The 17,781-nt window shown below is 47.3% G+C and overlaps 1 protein-coding gene across 1 annotated transcript; it reads right to left on the bottom strand.

Annotated features, from left to right (window-relative positions):
- Nucleotides 1–159: 159 nt before the first annotated feature.
- On the bottom strand, nt 160–3,584 carry LOC127761863 (protein CNGC15b). The gene is made up of 7 exons (XM_052286195.1): nt 3,520–3,584; nt 2,699–3,278; nt 2,395–2,607; nt 2,005–2,294; nt 1,800–1,911; nt 1,449–1,685; nt 160–1,359 (listed from the first exon to the last, which is right to left on the bottom strand). Exons 1-7 carry the CDS (start codon nt 3,582–3,584, stop codon nt 748–750), a joined length of 2,109 nt encoding a protein of 702 aa, XP_052142155.1. The 3' UTR covers nt 160–747.
- Between the last annotated feature and the right edge of the window lie 14,197 nt (nt 3,585–17,781).

Below are 17,781 nucleotides of genomic sequence, written 5' to 3'. Positions count from 1 at the left end.
GCATTAACTATACTTAGGTTGTGTTCAGTAGACACAGTTGGAAAGTAATCATTGGTGCACGTAAAACAGAGCAGCTCATTAGCGTATGATTAATTAAGTATTAGCTTTTTTAAATGGATTAATATGATTTTTTTTAAACAACTTTCCTATAGAAAAATTTTGTAAAAAATGCACCGTTTAATAGTTTGAAAAACGTTCGTGCAAAAAAAGAGGAAGATTTGTTGGGAAAGGAGAGGAAAGAACTCAAGCTTAGTACTAGCGAGTAACCTCTAATGAAGCTCAAAGAAAACAATTTTGAAATTGTGTACTCGTAATGCTGGACAATATTTTGTACTCTATAACTCAAAGGAGGGAGGCGTCAAGGGTGCTTCGGTCTCCAGGAACTAGAGGAGGAAGGAGGACAAAGAAAGAAAGAGGAGGAAAATGCAAAAGGGAAAAAAGAGAGAAGAGGATCGATCATCCGAAATTTTTTTTAGCCATTGCTACAAGTGAACGACATCTTTCAATGTCACAGCTTCACAGAACCAATTTTCCCGATCTAGCAAAAGCGTCTAAATGTATATCTAGAACATTCACAGGACCAATGTATATCTAGCAAAAGCGTCTAAATACTTACACAAAATGCAACTTCAAGTTGATACAAGCAGCTCAACTTATTACACACCACTCAAAGCAAAAGTACATCAGAACGTAACATGACTAGCTAACTGAACAGAAAACACAGTATGATCGATCTATTCGATCAGATCAGTCCTCTTCTTCGACGGTGAAATCCGGTTCCATGGGTTTCTTGATGAGCGCTTTGCCGTCGCAGCTGTGCCGACGACACCTCACGCTCCCTCCCGGCCGCGCCTCGCCGCCCTCCCGCATCCTGAGCTCCATGGACGCGCGGCGCCGCTTGTTCCGGCGCCAGGCGGCCTGGATGAAGCACGCCGCCCACGTGCGCCACTGGTGGGAGTAGAAGCGGAACCTGTGCCGGATGCGCGCGCTGTGCAGGCGCCGGAACTGCGACGCCACGAACCGGAGGTCGTCGGCGACGAGCGCGAACGCCTCCACCTCCGACACGGCCCGCACGGTGCGCGTGGACAGCGGCAGCGACGCGGCGGGGCGCGGGTCCAGCGCCCACGGCAGGAGCTCCTCCCCGCAGAACTCCCCCGCCCCGATGCGGCACGAGTTGAAGAACCCCGACCTGCCCCCCTGCGTCGTGTACGAGTCGAGGTACCCCCGGATGATGAACAGCATGGAGTCCACCGGGTCCAGCTCCCGCACCAGCCGCGTGCCCCTCGTGTACAGCGCCGGCCGCAGCCGCTCGCAGATCGCCTCCAGCATCCGCTCGTCCATCTCGTCGAACAGCGGCACCTGCAATAACAAGCACGCGTCCACCATTTACATCAGCGGCGCACTTAGCACCCGAGCTCGGCCGTGCATGCATTGATCAGGGTGCCTACTCTCCGGACGAGGTCGAGGCAGAGGTGGCGCTTGATGTCGCGGCGGATGTCCATGGGGAGGTCCTCGAGCAACGCCTCCTCGTCGACGCCGCGGGTGGCCAACCACTTGTACTGGTGGTACCTCCTCACGCACTGCTTCAGCGGCTGCGGTATCTGCCTGTGGTTCATCCATCGCTCCATGTCCGTCCGCTTCGTCCGCCACTCCTCCAGCCGCACCATCGTCGCCTGCAGGTAAGACTGCACGCGTGTCCGTCGGAGACACAGCATCACGACGACATGCATTCATATCAGGCACATGAGTTCTAGTGGTCATCGCTTACGATTTCTTTGATATGGTATAGAGGAAATTACTTGCATATTGCCGATGAGCAGAGCAAACAGCACCAGCCCAAGAACGCCAATGACGGTTGCGAATGTTATTTCCCCGATGAACAGGCTCGTCGACAGATTCTGCCCCAAGCAGCTGTCCAACAGTTTTCGAAGTAAATCAGAAAACCGAGACGTGATTTAAAGTAGTTTCAGTTCACTATGATCGCTCGATCGATCAGTGCCGTACCTCAGGTTCTTCAGCCCCCACCAGAAGCAGTAGAAGTACTTCTGCGTGAAGGACGACGACGTCAGCCCGTTGTCCAGCGCCTCGCCGTAGATGCCGAACTGGTAGAAGCCATTGCTGGGCGTGCACAAGCTCGTAATGTTGCTCAGCTCGTACCACATCGTCCTGTTGCTGCTGACCGTCTTGCAGTCGAAAAACAGGGTCTGGCACGACGGGCCCTCCACGTGGCACGCCTCTCGCCAGCACGCCTCCTGCCTCTGCACCGAGAAGAGGTACCACAGTGCTCCCAGCACCTGCACGTACGTCACACAACATCTGTCAACAAGTTCAGTGCACATGTAGAGTGTGCATGTATATGTGCAAGCGACGTCGTGACGTGAGAGTGACGCGTACGTGGCTCGCGAGCATGTAGAGTATGAGGTTGTAGGCGGCGCCGGCCCACGCGGTCTCCATCATGACGCCGGTGGCCATGACGATCTGCCTCGAGAGCGGGAAGATCTGGAACAGCCGCGGCAGGTACTGGAAGATGATGCTGAAGCGGAGGATGTTCTTCCGGTTGGCCGTCGCGGACTCTTTCAGCTTCGGTATCACAATCCAGATCACGAACTGCAGCACACGCACGCACGCCAAGAAACACCACCGTTCATGTCCTGTGCTCTGACTCCGACAGGTTGGTTTGTGTTCGTGTTCGTGTTACCTGCGGTAGGGGCAGCGCGGTGACGAGATCGAACCAGAAGGTGCCGGCGAGGTACCTCCTGGCGATCTTGCAGGGCTGGATGACGAGCTCGCCCCTGCCGAACACGCGCGACGAGGGGGCGATGAAGGCGGTGCGGAAGCGGAAGAAGATGTGCGCGGCGTAGAAGAGGTCGAGCAGGGAGCGGATCATGGAGAGCGTGAACGCCAGCGAGTACTTCAGCTCGATGCACATGTTCTGCCTCGTCCCCGTGAGGTAGAGGAATAGCGGGTCGACGAAGAGGGAGGCGAGGCAGGCGGCGAGGAAGATCTTGCTCCACAGGTGGATCAGCTGCCCGCGCGGGTCGAAGAAGAGGTGGTTCGCCCCGGAGCTCATCAGCGACTCCAGCTCCTCCGAGAAGGCCCGCGACAGCACCCGGTCCTTGAGGCTGCCGCCGCCGCCGCCGCCTCGCCGCCATTTCCTCGGGTCGTGGTGCTGCTGCTGCTGGTGTTGAGCCTTGCCGTGCTTCGTCGACCTGCTCGACGACGTGCACTCCGGCACGCTTGATGTTTTCCAGTGCGGGAGCTCCATGTCATTCTGAAACCTGAAGAAACAAGGGTTTTTTCTTACAGATTCTGCTGTACCAAGCATATAATTCGCTCAACTTTAACTAGCTGTGAATTCTATCAAGCACATTGATCAAGCTGAAATATTTGTTGAGTGATCTGAAGATGTCAGGTTGGTTAAACACATCTACCATGCTCATGTTTAGAGAACTGGCAATAACCAGTTAATAAGTGATCTGAAGTTTGTGCTGGAAATAACTGATTGGCACAAGGGCTCACCTGACGGCTCGTGAGCCATTGCATGCCATGGTGCTAGATCTACGGCAGCTTCTGGTCAAAACCATTGAGGCATATATATATATATACACAATGGGTAACTTATATAAACAAGAGCGGTGCTACACTATGTGGAATCAGGATCACCATATAAGGACAGCTATGGGAGAGAAAATGACTGCAACACAGTCCTCAGCCATAAGAAGGAAAGGCCAGCTACAACCAATTTCATCAGGGATCTCGTGATTACACTTGGAAAACCTTTTAGTCCACTGTTCCCCATTTTTGTAGGTTGTAGCCTGAACGCGTGGGTAGCTAAATGTACAGAAAGTAGAAACCCCGGGTGGGTAGCTAAAGCGTATATTAACAGCTGCGAAAGGGAGTATAATTTACTAGTAGTAGGATACAGTAGAACATGATCATTTTTTTACGGAAGACAAAGATGAGACGGTTACATTAAACCCAGAAGTTTGCGGATGCTTCTATATTTTGTTTTCCGTAGTTCGCTGAATCATGTGAGTTGCATTTAAAAAGAAAAATAAAGAAACACAAGATGTGACCTAACAGGCTGTACTTATACTAACAAAGTTGACATGCAACATTGACTCTTCTCCAATTCTGCATTCTTTCCAGTAGCATATTGACATATTGTGTGCATAGGACTAGGGGAAACGAAGCGGAGAAGGACAAAACTACCTCTACCACATTTGTTTTTTTAATATTATTTTCAAATTCAGAAACAAAAACAAAAACTATCAAATAAAATGAATACAAAGCAATACGAATAGGATCACAAATGTTTATCGGGCCATAGAAACCCCTTACAATGGGCTAAATCAACATAGAAATATAACTTGCCGTTGCATATCAAAGAATATATCAAAGAATCTTATCATGGAATTTTTCATTGCTATATGGTATATTAGAAAATAAGAATGACTTATTTTAAAGGCTTTAACAATATATATATGCAATAAATTGTTTTTTTAAATCCGTTGCAATAGTATGGAGAAAAGAGAACAAATAACAAGAATTGGGTTTCGATGAGACTCAACTGGACCTTCCCATAACAACTGGGCTAGAAAACTGTGGGCCTGACTTGTGTCCCGGACAAAGTAGCTCGATCATTACCACTTGATACAGGATGCCAACTTTGACATGAGAAATACAGGCGGTCACGTCGCAACACGGTACCAGCAGGCGAAAAACCGCCGGTTCAGGTCCTGTATCCGTATCGTGATCGCGCTGGAAAATTGTACTCCTACTGAAAAGAACGATACACGGTAAGTGATTGGCAAACAGATCGTTACCCGGTAATTAATTAACTTACTGGTCTGGATTGGCAGTATTTATTCGTACATGTGTGCTTGACATATCTTCGAATATATAGCTGAGGGACACGGATAAATTTTGGTGGGAGTGTTGAAGTTGTGAAAGTATGGCACCATCCCAAACCACAAATCCTCGTGGGCAGAAAATATGCGTATTTGTGGGTGTTCTGCAGTAAGAAATTTCTGTGCCAAATGCCCAAACCTGTAACATGTCGAGAAAACATGGTGTTATATTTATTACTTATTTTTTTTGAGAAATTATATTTATTACTTCAGGTCATCCTACATGACATATAAAAGCTCTAATAACTAATAAGAGAGTTCTATTTGAAGATATTTCAATAAATTCTTAACCATACACTCTCTTGCAAGAAAGATATATTTGGTTGCAGTGTTAAAAACTGCGCAAATTTGGCATTTGCACATATTTTTTATTTAATAAAAGAACACGCAATTACTCACTTACCAGTGCGACTTCTTTTAACTCATGCTCAAGAAAACATCCACATGTATAAGTTGTTACCTTTTGGTAATATGATCTGAATACTACTGGGACGATTTATGCACCCACAACTTCATCATCTAACTAAAGTTGATTTCCATTTGCATGTGTATTTCCACTGGCTATGTCTGGACCCACCTAACAGCTATCCCAAAAAGGGGTAAACTACAGCTTTGGTTCGAAAAAGCGAGGATAAAAATCATAAACCTAAAAAGAAAGAGAAAATCTATGAAATGTCATCGACAAGCACCCTAATCCCAGAAATACTATTGATAAGCGCAACTTCCTGAAAATGCCATCGTACAAGCCTATTTCTCCCGGAAATGCCATCACACCGTTAGAACAAAATATTTTACAAGAATGACCAAATTGCCCTCACTCCAAATTATACTATCCCAATCCACCCGTAAAGGAAAAAAATTGGGAAAAGATGAAACCCTAAACCTAACCCGATCCAGCTCCCGATGGGTGACGGCGGCGAGGCGGCGGCACGGGGCTCCCAGGCGGCGCCGTGGGACCCCCAGGCGGTACCGCGGGGCTCCTAGGCAGCGGCGCATCAGCAGCAGGCGTCCTCACGGTGATCCCAGGTGTCGACGCGACGGGCAGCAAGGAGGTGGCAGGCGGCGGCACAGGGGATGACGCAGGGGCCGCATGCGACAACACGGTGGTCGCAGGAGCCGGCAAGTTTTGACTTGATTATTAGTTTGCATGTTCAATGTCTGAAATATGTAAACCAAGGAATTGAAAAATGATTGATGGTAGCTCTATTTTATTGTCAGGCAGTCTACCTGTTGTACTCAATTCTGAAACCATGCAGTGATATTTAGCTTAGATTGCTAGCAAATTTCTGAAATTATTAATAGCCCTATTTTTTTGCTCATATCACAACCCTGATGATTGATAGCAAAATTTCTGAAATATTTTGGATGGAAAAATGTGTGAAATTTATTTGTGAATTTAATTCTGAAATAATTTGATTGATAACAAAATAATAATGTCTGTGAATTTAGAAGGTAACATAAATATACATCAATGCAAAATAATGTTGTGTGAGCAAACAATACAGAATGATGTTGTGTGAGCAAATGGTTGCATAGGGGTAAGATTGTCTTTTCATACAACTTAACGGAGAGGTGTTAACAACAGTTACGGTGTGATGGTATTTCTGGGAGAAATAGGTTTGTACGATGGCAATTTTAGGAATTTACGTTTGTCGATAGTATTTCTAGGATTAGGGTGCTTGTCGATGGTATTTTATGGATTTTCTCAAAAAGGAAGGGTGAAATGACAATTACAACTCAAAGCAGAGGCTAGAACACAATTCTCCCTATAATTTACTCTAATCCTGTTTATCTTTTATTGTACCTTACACTAATTGAAATTTGTATACAAAATTAATATATATTTTCTTTTTTTTTCTATTTCATTCTAAGTTTTCATATTTTTATTATGGGAATATTTTTATTACATGGAAGACAACGCACAAGCACACAATTACATACTCGAACACTTAAGAGCACGTCCTCTCAAGACATGCTTAAACAAATGGAAGCCAATGATAAATTTCTTACATCGGATCCAATTGAAAACATACCAGTCGTGCGGAGCTGGAACATAATCGAGGGGTGTGTACCACTTTATCACATATATAGTGGCACATTGCTCTAAATAATGATATTTTACTATTTATAGACAAGTTTTAAAACTAACATTAATGAGTAGCGAGCAAAAATTCTTACCAAAATGTAGGAGGAAAGGAAGCTGTGGAGGGGAACATGAAGAAAATCGTAAAAGATAGACAAAATACATCCTGAAAGATACCAATAGTCAATGACCTACATTAAACAAAAACATGCATATCTTAATTTTGCACTAAAATTGTATACATCTAGTCATAAACAAGAACTACCTTCTAGTATACTCTCATGTTCTCATTTTCATAGAGCGATCAATTGGCAATTTTTCTCATATTCAATCTCATGTTCCCAACTATATCATCTATTTCTGCACATGATTTCCTTGCGGTTGTATTATTGATACTATCCGGCACTTTCTTTTACAGAAATTTGTCCATAACCTGTCAATTGGATAGTTTCATACATTCAGAGCGAAGTTATTAAAAATAAAAATAAAACAACTTTAAAATAACTGTTACTCGGTTACTTGATTATCGAAGTTCTCATTTAGAGACTAAAAGTTCAATTTCTTAAACCCTAATATGAAAAAATGAAAGAAAAAACATTAATCAACTTCACATAATTCAGACAACACTTTTAATTTTAGAGATTTGCACAAATCAGATAAACTTGATTAGAATGAGAAAAGAAAGATCGATACCTTTCCTGTGTCCCTATTTATACGAGAAGCAGAAGCAATCTAGTAGCACAGATGGCAAGTAAGCAAATTAAGTGCGGGGCTGACTCTGAACTGAACTGCAACTTGCCGTGCTGATCGATTCTTCCGTCTCCACGGTAAGACGGCATCGACGGCGATGGGACGATGGTGCCTGAGGGCGTCAGGGTGAGGCGGCGAGCGGTGCGGCAGTTCGAAACGATGGAGCGAATTAGAATCCAAGATTAGGGAAAAAGAAAAAAATAAAAAGGAAAGGAAGGTTCGCCTCTACGGGCGTGCAATGTGGCGTAGCAACCAGCGAAACGATCGAGGCGTCCAGTCTAGGGCATTCTCTTTTCTAGCGTTGCGTATGGGCCAAAGGGTGGTGCACCAAGTTGGGCCAAGGGGTTCCCATATGGTAAAAGGAATAAGTTCATCCAAGGTCCCTTAACTTGTCAACGAATCTGATTTTCGTCCTTCAATCAGAAAACCAGATACAATTGATCCATCAACTATCAAAATCGGTGCAATATAGGTCCCATGACGGTTTGGAGGGCGGTTTTTGCTGATGTGGCGCCTACATGGCTAAATTAACTCGGTCTTCATCTGACGTGGCAGTGATGTGGCATTAACGTGGCAATTTGATTTGGAAAATAATAAAAAAACTATGATCCCACATGTCAGTTACACAAAAAGTATGAATTTAAAAAATAGTAGGGCTCTGGGCCCCACGTGTCATTCTCACCGCATCCTCTTCTTCCTCCTCTCTCAACTCTCTCTCCAGGCTACGGGGTCATGGGGAGGTCTGGCGGTGGCGGCAGTGGCGATGATGCGGGAGCGCTGGGGGAGGGGCTCCACGGGGCGCCGCCCGCCCTGAGAAGCTGCTGCTCCTCGTCTTCGCCCGTGGCGTTGGCGCGGAACCCGCGCGGGGCTCGTGGAGGAGTTCGGTGCCTTGGCACCACCCATCTCCGACGAACTGGAGCTCGCGCGGGTGTTGTGTTAGGAGATGCACGACCGCGTCGTCATCACTTGCTCTTGTTCCTTCTCATTTTGCAGCCTCATCATCTACTGCTTGCCTCGTGCCGTCTCGCTCTTCTTCACATCCATCCAAGCAGCTCAGACCAATTATATACTCTCTTACCAATGTAGTTGAAGTACAACACATGTGTTCACTTCACGCTGGCTTTAACCCCCAACCATAAACATCATGCATGATGAACCATAAGCATGCAGAGTTGCAGACATGCAGTTGAACTCTTCCTTTAGCTAGCTATCCATTGATTAATGGTGTCGTTTAGGACTTTAGAGTAGTCAGCTCCCGCGTCGATCGATGTCAATGGTAGGATCGATATGCAGCTGCCCTTTTACTGAACTTACTATTCGTCTGAATCCATTTGTATATAGCTGCTGCACAATAACATTGGCAATGTTGCGTCGAGCCAATATTGGCTGCAATCGAGCTCAGCTACTTCTCCCTGCGCTTCTGTATGTACAGTTGTACACTGCATATACTACGAGACAAGCAAGCTGCGGGGTGGGCGGCGAGGAGGAGGTGTAGCGCGGCGAGGTGGGCAGGTTGGTGGAGAGCAGTGGCCCCGCCCGCGCGGCCGCGCCCCATGGTCTGCCCCGCTCGAGTCGAGGAACGGCAGCTTGATCGGCAGCGACGAGGCGGAGGATGGACCGCAGCGCGCGGGCTGCCATGGCAGGGAAGGGGACGCCACGACGCGGTCGTGCAGCTCCCAGCACCGCGCCCGCGCGAGCTCCAGCTCGTCGGAGACGGGCAGCGCCGCGGCCCCGAACTCCTCCCCAAGCCCCCGCGGGGGGTCCGCGCCGACGCCGCGGCCCAAGACGAGGAGCAGCTTCTCGGGACGGGCAGCGCCCCGTGCACGGAGCCCCTCCCCCCAGCGCTCCCGCCGCAAACGCCTTGCCCTTCTCCTGCGTCGCCGCCACCGCCGCCGGACCTCCCCATGACCCAGTGGCGCATGGAGAGAGCGGAGGGGAGGGATGGGGAGAGAGAGGAGGAAGAAAAGGATGGGCAGAGAATGACATGTGGGGCCTACGTGGCCCCACTATTTTTTAATTCATTCTTTTGGTAAAACTGATATGTGGGGTCACAGTTTTTATTATTTTCAAATCAAATTGTCATGTCACTGCCACATCACTGTCACATCAGATGAAAACCGAGTCGTAGGCGCCACGCTAGCAAAAACTGCCCTTATTGTACCGGTTTTGATAGTTGAGAGACCAATTATATCTATTTTTTGGTTGAAGGACGAAAATTAAATTCGTGGACAAGTTAAGATACAAAATTAGAGGCGGTAAACACTAAATTTTAAAAATAGGCCAGATGCGTGGGAACCCCTCCAGCCCATTGGGCTCCGCCCCTCATACCAGCCTAGTTGATAAAGCCGTACATCTATGATATTACCATTACCTGACTGGTTAATCAGGTGGCATTTATTTTTCTCCCTTGTTTTATCCCTTGATTAACTTGGAAGCGTCGGCATGTAAAACGGTCATTAACAAAGGGTTCTTAGTCTTGCCAACTAGTAGAAAATATGTTTACATGGAAAGAGAAGAGAAAAACATCGATGTCAAGTTTCATATCGACTCTTTTAGCCTTTATAAAATAAAACGAAGGAGATGAGTTGGAAATCCTGGGGAAAGAATATAGTCTTAGCCTTTGTAAAGGTACTCCCTCTTTTTTAGGTTATAAGATGTTTTAATTTTGGTCAAAGTAAAATCAAACTACTTCAGATTTAACTAAGTTTATGCACAAATATAGTAATATTTATAATACCAAATTAGTTTCATTAAATCAATAATTGAATATATTTTCATAATAAATTTGTGTTGAATTAAAAATATTATTATTTTTTCTATAAACTTGGTCAAACTTAAAGCAATTTGACTTTGACCAAAGTTAAAATGTCTTATAACCTGAAACGGAGAGAGTAAAAATTTGTTATATGAGAATGGGAAAAGTAAATACAAGTAATAGAAAAATTATTCAGGTAGGTTAATGGTTAAAGTCTATGTTATCTGAAATGTTATAAGAGGACGATATATGACTTATGTGTATCATTTAAAAGCACATACCGAACTCTGGCTTTATACGTACGTGCGTACCTACTATTCTAGGTATGGATAGACTACAAGACATTTAAACTCGACTGATGTGTAAGCTTCTTGTCGGCCAGAAATCTTTCTTTGACAATTCGTCCGTAAAGAAGGAAGATCGAGCCGCTAGTTTCTATGATTCTGTCTCCTACTGAGTCCTGAGCAGTCAGTTGAACTGTCTATGATCATGCCTATTTGGGCCCTGCCACACACCCAATCAAACCGTTGATTCCGATGGTTCGAGATGCATTATTGCAACCATTTACACAACATTCTATGGTGCCTTAATAGTAAGCCCCAATGAAAGAACATGACCACACATAGAGATATACTTAGCGGTAGGTCATTACAAATCCACACCAATCTTGAGCAGTACGAAGAAACTTGTTGTATTCAACTAGTTGCTCAAGATTTTTCTTCACCAATAATGTGCCATACCGTTTGAGTGCGTGTCCTACTGTTCAAGATTTGCCTGACCCATGCATCGCCAAGACTTCAGCTTAAGTGCATGTCCGCCTGACGATATGTCGCATGATCCCACCGATCAACCGTCCCATCCAGCGTCCCCCAGTGCGCCAAGATTTGCAAGGCAGATGATGATAAGACATGGCGCGAGAGATGTGAGCAGCATACTGCAGATGCTAGCGGCCCGGACCCCGGAGAGACGGCGCCATGGCTCGCGCTGTCAGGTCGCGCATCGGCGTCACCTTGCGGTGATGTGCCGTGCGCCCGTGCCATCCGTGCGGGCGGTTTCCTCTGCATTTTGCCCACGCATCTGGTCATCTAGTTGGAGGCCTGGGCCGCGCTAGCTCCAAAGCTCACAAGGGCTCCGCCTCCGCGTCAGCGACTGAGTGGACGATAGGTCGATGAGACGATGACACTGACGGATTGACACGAGTAGGGGGGCAGCAAATCGTGTGGAGGGCTCGTCCCAGCTGTAACTAATTAACGCAACGAGAGCCTCTAACCTGCCATGCCCATACCTGAGACGCAACGCGAGACGGAGGCGTTTGCTGCCTGCTGGTGAGTTGCAAGTTGCAACTTGTCCATGCGCGCTTTGGCCGCGGATGTAAGGGCCAAGTCACCGCCAGCGCTAGCTTAGCGTCCAATCGAACTGCGTTTTCAGATGTCGCCATTGCATCCTGCATTACCATTATGTGTTGTTCGTTTTCATTTAAAAAAGATGAAGATAAAGTTAGGACATACTTATAAAACGAAAAGGTTACTAACATATTATTAACTAGCATGGTGGCCCGCGCATATTGCGCGGCTAGTATTATTATATTTTCTCTTATATAATAGCATATATATTTTCTCATTATATTATTCAAATATATTAAAATGACAACATAATTTTAAATTTTGCAATACCTTTACAAAACTACTAATATGTAATATTCATATTATATTTTATATACGTGTTAGTTATTAATTATTTTTAATATCAAATTTTAGTTATTTGTAAATTATATATATATTACTATATGTACTATAGACTCGTATTTTAATATTTATTTTTTTGTAAATTGTATTTCTATATAGACTCTATACTCTTCTCCAATATTATTTATTTTTATTTCTGAATTTTTATTATTTCTAATTGTATTTCTATGTGAACTCTAAACTCATCTTTCAATATTCTTTAATCTTTAATTTCGAATTTCAGTTACTTCTAAATTGTATTTCTATATTGTCAGGGTTACGGGTTAGGCATACCCTTTACCCTTCGATATACGTCATATATCGGTATGGCATACCCACGCGCATACAGATACTCTCTGCATGCACTAAGGAAATCCTTCACGGAGTTTACGGATGGAAAGAGTCCTACTCGGACAAGACTGGGTCGTCAATGTATCGTGTAGGGTCTGATGTCTCCGAGTCCAACTTGGAAACCGCCTGACCTGCGATATAAAAGGGATCCCCCGGGGAGGACCTAAGGCATCGAATCTCAGAGCCAACACAACCCCCACAGCCTACGAAGTCGGAGCCTGTAGGAGCCAAATCGCCGGGGATCTAGTCGAACCAACTCGACTACGATCTTGCCGGATTCATCGAGTTCCATTGTTCCCTTTGTAACCTGTGTTTTCCATCATATAATCCCACATCAACTGGATTAGGGCTATTACCTATCAAGGGGCCTGAACCAGTATAATCTTCGTCTTTTGTTTGCTTGATGTCGTATTACGTGGACCCTTGTACCAACATACCCCAATACCCTCTATATCCGGTCTACGGGTATCACCCGTCGATAGTGGCGCGCCAGGTAGGGGCACTTGGTGCTCAAGGTTATACTACTATGTCATCCAGCTTCGTCGACAACAGCGTCAACACCAACCTCAACCAAGTATTCTCTGCTTCAACAATGCTGGTGTGGACTCAAGTCGGCGAAATCGTCTTCCCAGTTTACACCACGATGCCGATCTCAGCCGGTCCATCAATGACCGGAAACAAGAACGCAGTGGCTACAAACCAAGACGGCTCCATGTCAAAAGATCCTCCCGCCGAGGCGGAGAACGGAACATCAACGACATCCGAACTCGAGAAGGATTCTAATGCGGCCAAACCTTGTCATTCTGACAAGAACCACGAGCCGACGAGGATGACTTCCGAAGCAACAAGGTCCTGGTGTCCTATCCATAAAACCAGGAAACACACTTTGCAAGCCTGCTGGGTTTTTCTCAACGTCCGCGCTGAAATTCGCGCCTGCAAAGAGCGTGGAATTCAGCGTATTTCTCCAACTCGTGATGTCTATTTTCCTATCCATAAGACAAAGAATCACGACCTCTCAAGCTGCAAGGTCTTTCTCAGTGCTATGAAGGCGCCATCTCCTAAGGTCCAACAATCACATCCCCATCAGGGATAAAGACAAGGAACGAGGAGCGACGCTAACTTCAGATCGATTTGTAGGGGTAATCGACATCGATCCCCACGAACCATCAATCTTGCACCTCCTCGAAGACTATGGATCATCGACAACGAGCGCGCCGTGGGAGGTATTGGCTATCGATGATGTCGGCACGTCAGCGTGCACCAATGCAGAAGCGGAGAATCAAGTGGCCACTCCGGCCCAGCACATCAGAGCCGTCAACGCTATACTGAGGGAAACCCCCTACGATCCCGTTCTGAACGACGATCTCGCGCGTTGGACAGAACGACTATGGGAATCAGTGACCAACCTCAGCAACGCGTTCGAAGAGGCCGCTGCCGCAGCGTACCCAGAACAGCCACCAACTGGCGATGCCAATGGTGAAAACCCTGAACGGAGGGAATCGCCTTATGGAGCCACCCCTCCACCTCGCGGCACTGGCGATCTCCGCGATCACCTCAACGGCCGCCGAGAGGCACGACGCGCACGAAACAACAAGAATCGTTCCCGGCGTCATATGTCTTCACGGCGTCATGATAACGAAGATCGAGGAGACCGTTCAAACAAAGACCGTGACCGTGATAACCGCCACAACCGCCACGATCACAATGATCGCGAACGGCGGGTGCCAGGCGATACTGGTCGAGGACGTCGCCATAATAACGACGATGATGGAGACCGACGCTGAGACAATAGCGGGAGACGACGACAGGATTCTCGAGAGCCAAGCCGACATCCTCGTAATCGTACGCTGGAACCAAGCGACCCATCGTCATCGTCATCATCCTCGTCTTCGTCATCATCAGACAGACATCCACGAAGGACACACGATCGCCGACAACCCACCGCCCCCAGCGCTGGGTGTAGAGCTTTCAGTCGTTCCCTGCGTGATGTCCGATGGCCTGAGAGATTCTGACCCGGAGCAATAGAAAAGTACGATAGGAGCACCGACCCAGAAGAGTTCCTTCAAGTCTACTCCACAGTACTCTACACTGCCGGAGCAGACGACAACGCATTGGCGAATTATTTGCCAATTGCGTTAAAAGGCTCTGTACGTTCATGGCTGATGCATCTCCCGCCCTACTCGATCTCTTCGTGGGCAGACCTGTGCCAGCAGTTCGTCGCCAACTTCCAAGGAACCTACAAGCGCCACGCGATCGAAGACGACCTACACGCGTTGACATAGAACTCGGGTGAATCCTTGAGGGAATATGTTCGACGCTTCAACGAGTGCAGAAATACAATCCCCGAAATCACCGACGCTTCTGTAATTCGCGCCTTTAAGTCCGGCGTCAGAGATCGCTATACTACCCAGGAGTTGGCAACAAGACGCATCACAACTACTCGGAGATTGTTCGAGATTGTTGAGCGATGCACCCACGTAGATGATGCGCTAAGACGCAAGAACGATAAGCTGAAGACCGGGGGAGAGAAGAAACCAGCCACGGACGCACCTAAGTCAAGCAAGAAGAAAAATCACAAAAATGGGAAAAGGAAAGCTCAAGCGGAAGTCCTCGCAGTAGAATACGCGGACCCTCCTAAGCGCCCAGACCCACAAGGTAGCGACGCAAAGATAGCATGGTGCCCCATACACAAGACGGACAGACATTCTTTGGAAGATTGCCTTGTTTTCAAAAAGTCGCTCGAGAAGCACATTGCATTTGAAAAAGGCAGGCGAGTATGCGTGGTCGAAAAGGATGCGGAAGCGGCTCCCCAGGAATCGGACTCAGCATATCCATACTCTGACCTCCACGTTTCACACATCTTCGGAGGTTCCACAACGTACTCCTCAAAGCGAGAATACAAGAAAGTGGAACGTGAAGTCTGTTCGACATGGCAGGGGGCTGCACCTAAGATGAAGTGGTCTAAACAGAAGATAGAATTTTTGGAAGAAGACCACCCCAAGACTGCCGTCATCCTAGGACGATATCCGATCGTGGTCGAACCCACTATTCGGAACATCAAGGTCGCGCAGGTTCTCATCGATGGTGGCAGCTCAATCAACCTTCTTTTCACCAGCACTTTGGACGCGATGGGAGTTCCGCAAAGCGAGTTGACACCAACCGATCAACCCTTTCATGGAATTACTCCCTAGTCCTCCTCCAAACCATTGGGCAAGATTACGTTGCCTGTGACTTTCGGCCAAGCTAACAACTTCCGAACGGAGCAGATCACCTTTGATGTCGCTGAATTCGATACAACTTATAACGCCATCATCGGGAGAACTGCACTTGCGAAGTTTATGGCCGCATCTCACTACGCGTATCAAGTGCTCAAGATGCCGGGACAGAAGGGAACAATCACTATTCAAGGGAACGCAAAGCTGGCGGTGCAATGCAACAAACGGAGCCTCGACATGGTCAAGCAAACGCCCAGCCCACCCGCCACGACTGAGCCACCCAAGAAAGTGAGCAAGACAAACAAGACGCCAAAACCGGACGGCGCAATCAAGATCATTCCACTCTCCAGTGCCAACCCCGACAAGACCGTCAAGATCGGGGCGACACTAAGCGAGAAATAGGAACTCGCGCTCATCACCTTCCTCCGTGACAATGCTGATGTGTTCGCTTGGCAGCCGTCCGACATGCCGGGGGTCCCAGGGAGGTGATTGAGCACAAACTCATGGTGTGACCCGATGCCAAGCCAGTAAAGCAAAGACTGCGGAGATTTGCACCAGACCGAAAACAAGCCATACGAGAAGAGCTCGACAAACTTCTCAAAGCTGGCTTCATCAGAAAAGTACTACATCCAGAGTGGCTAGCCAATCCAGTCATGGTGCGGAAGGCCAACGGGAAATGGAGAATGTGCATCGACTTCACAGACGTCAACACGGCGTGTCCAAGGATCACCTCCCTCTTCCTCGAATAGATCAACTGGTGGACTCAACAGCCGGCTGTGAGCTATTGAGCTTTCTCGATGCTTACTCTGGCTACCACCAAATCAGCATGGCAAAAGAGGACGAAGAGAAGACAGCATTCATCACGCCATTCGGGGTATTTTGCTATGTTAAGATGCCGTTCGGACTGATAACCACAAGGAATACTTTCCAGCACACGGTCCAGGGCGCACATAGCCACCAGCTCGGCAACAATGTCGAGGCATACGTCGACGACATCGTTGTCAAGACCAAGACAAGCGACTCATTGATTGATGATCTGCGGGAAACGTTCGACAACCTCCGACGATATCGCCTCATGCTCAATCCAGAGAAGTGCACGTTCGAAGTACCGTCAGGCAAGCTGCTCGGATTCCTTGTCTCTGGCAGAGGAATAGAAGCAAATCCCGAGAAGATCAAGGCAATCGAGAACATGAAGTCGCCCACAAGACTCAAGGAAGTACAAAAGCTAACCGGATGCATGACAGCACTGAGCAGGTTCGTCGCTAGTATGGGAGAACGAGGGCAACCTTTCTTCGCTCTGCTGAAGAAACAAGACAAATTTCTATGGACACAGGAAGCCGAAGAGGCATTCGTTGCACACAAGCGCTACCTATTAAACCCCACTGTACTTGTTGCTCCCCAACCTAATGAAGAATTATTCCTCTATATTGCCGCCACACCATATTCCGTTAGCACCGTCATTGTTGTCGAGAGAGAGAAAGTACAACGACCAGTCTATTACGTCAGCAAAGCTCTCCACGACGCAAAGACAAGATATCCACAGATCCAAAAGCTGCTTTACGCGGTCATCATGACATCAAGGAAGCTACGCCACTACTTTCAAGCCTATAGAGTCACAGTTATCTCCTTCTTCCCACTCGGTGAAGTTGTGAGAAACAAAGACGTTGTCGGCCACATTGCGAAATGGGTAGTCGAGCTGAGCCAGTTTGATGTCCACTTTGTGCCACGAACAGCCATCAAATCCCAGGTACTCGCCGACTTTGTAGCCGATTGGACTATGCCTGATAATAAATCAGACAACCAAGTCGACAACGAAACATGGACAATGGCGTTCGACGGTGCACTCAACAGTCAAGGAGCAGGGGCAGGATTTATCTTGACGTCTCCTTCCGGAGATCAATTCAAGCACGCAATCCACCTCAACTTCAGGGCGACCAATAACACAGCCGAATACGATGGACTACTCACCGGGATAAGAGCTGCAGCCGCACTT

This window comes from Oryza glaberrima, chromosome 2, assembly GCF_000147395.1.
Source record: "Oryza glaberrima chromosome 2, OglaRS2, whole genome shotgun sequence".
NCBI lineage: Eukaryota > Viridiplantae > Streptophyta > Magnoliopsida > Poales > Poaceae > Oryza > Oryza glaberrima.
The sequence above is the reverse complement of the archived record's forward strand: the minus strand, read 5'-3'. Positions and strand labels throughout refer to the sequence as shown.

Coding starts and splice junctions, on each gene's coding strand:
- LOC127761863 (XM_052286195.1), bottom strand. CDS start 3,584: ATGGTTTTGACCAGAAGCTGCCGTAGATCTAGCACCATGGCATGCAAT. Junction 2,295..2,394: donor TCTACATGCTCGCGAGCCAC/GTACGCGTCACT, acceptor ACGTACGTGCAG/GTGCTGGGAGCACTGTGGTA. Junction 1,686..1,799: donor TGCTCATCGGCAATATGCAA/GTAATTTCCTCT, acceptor ACACGCGTGCAG/TCTTACCTGCAGGCGACGAT.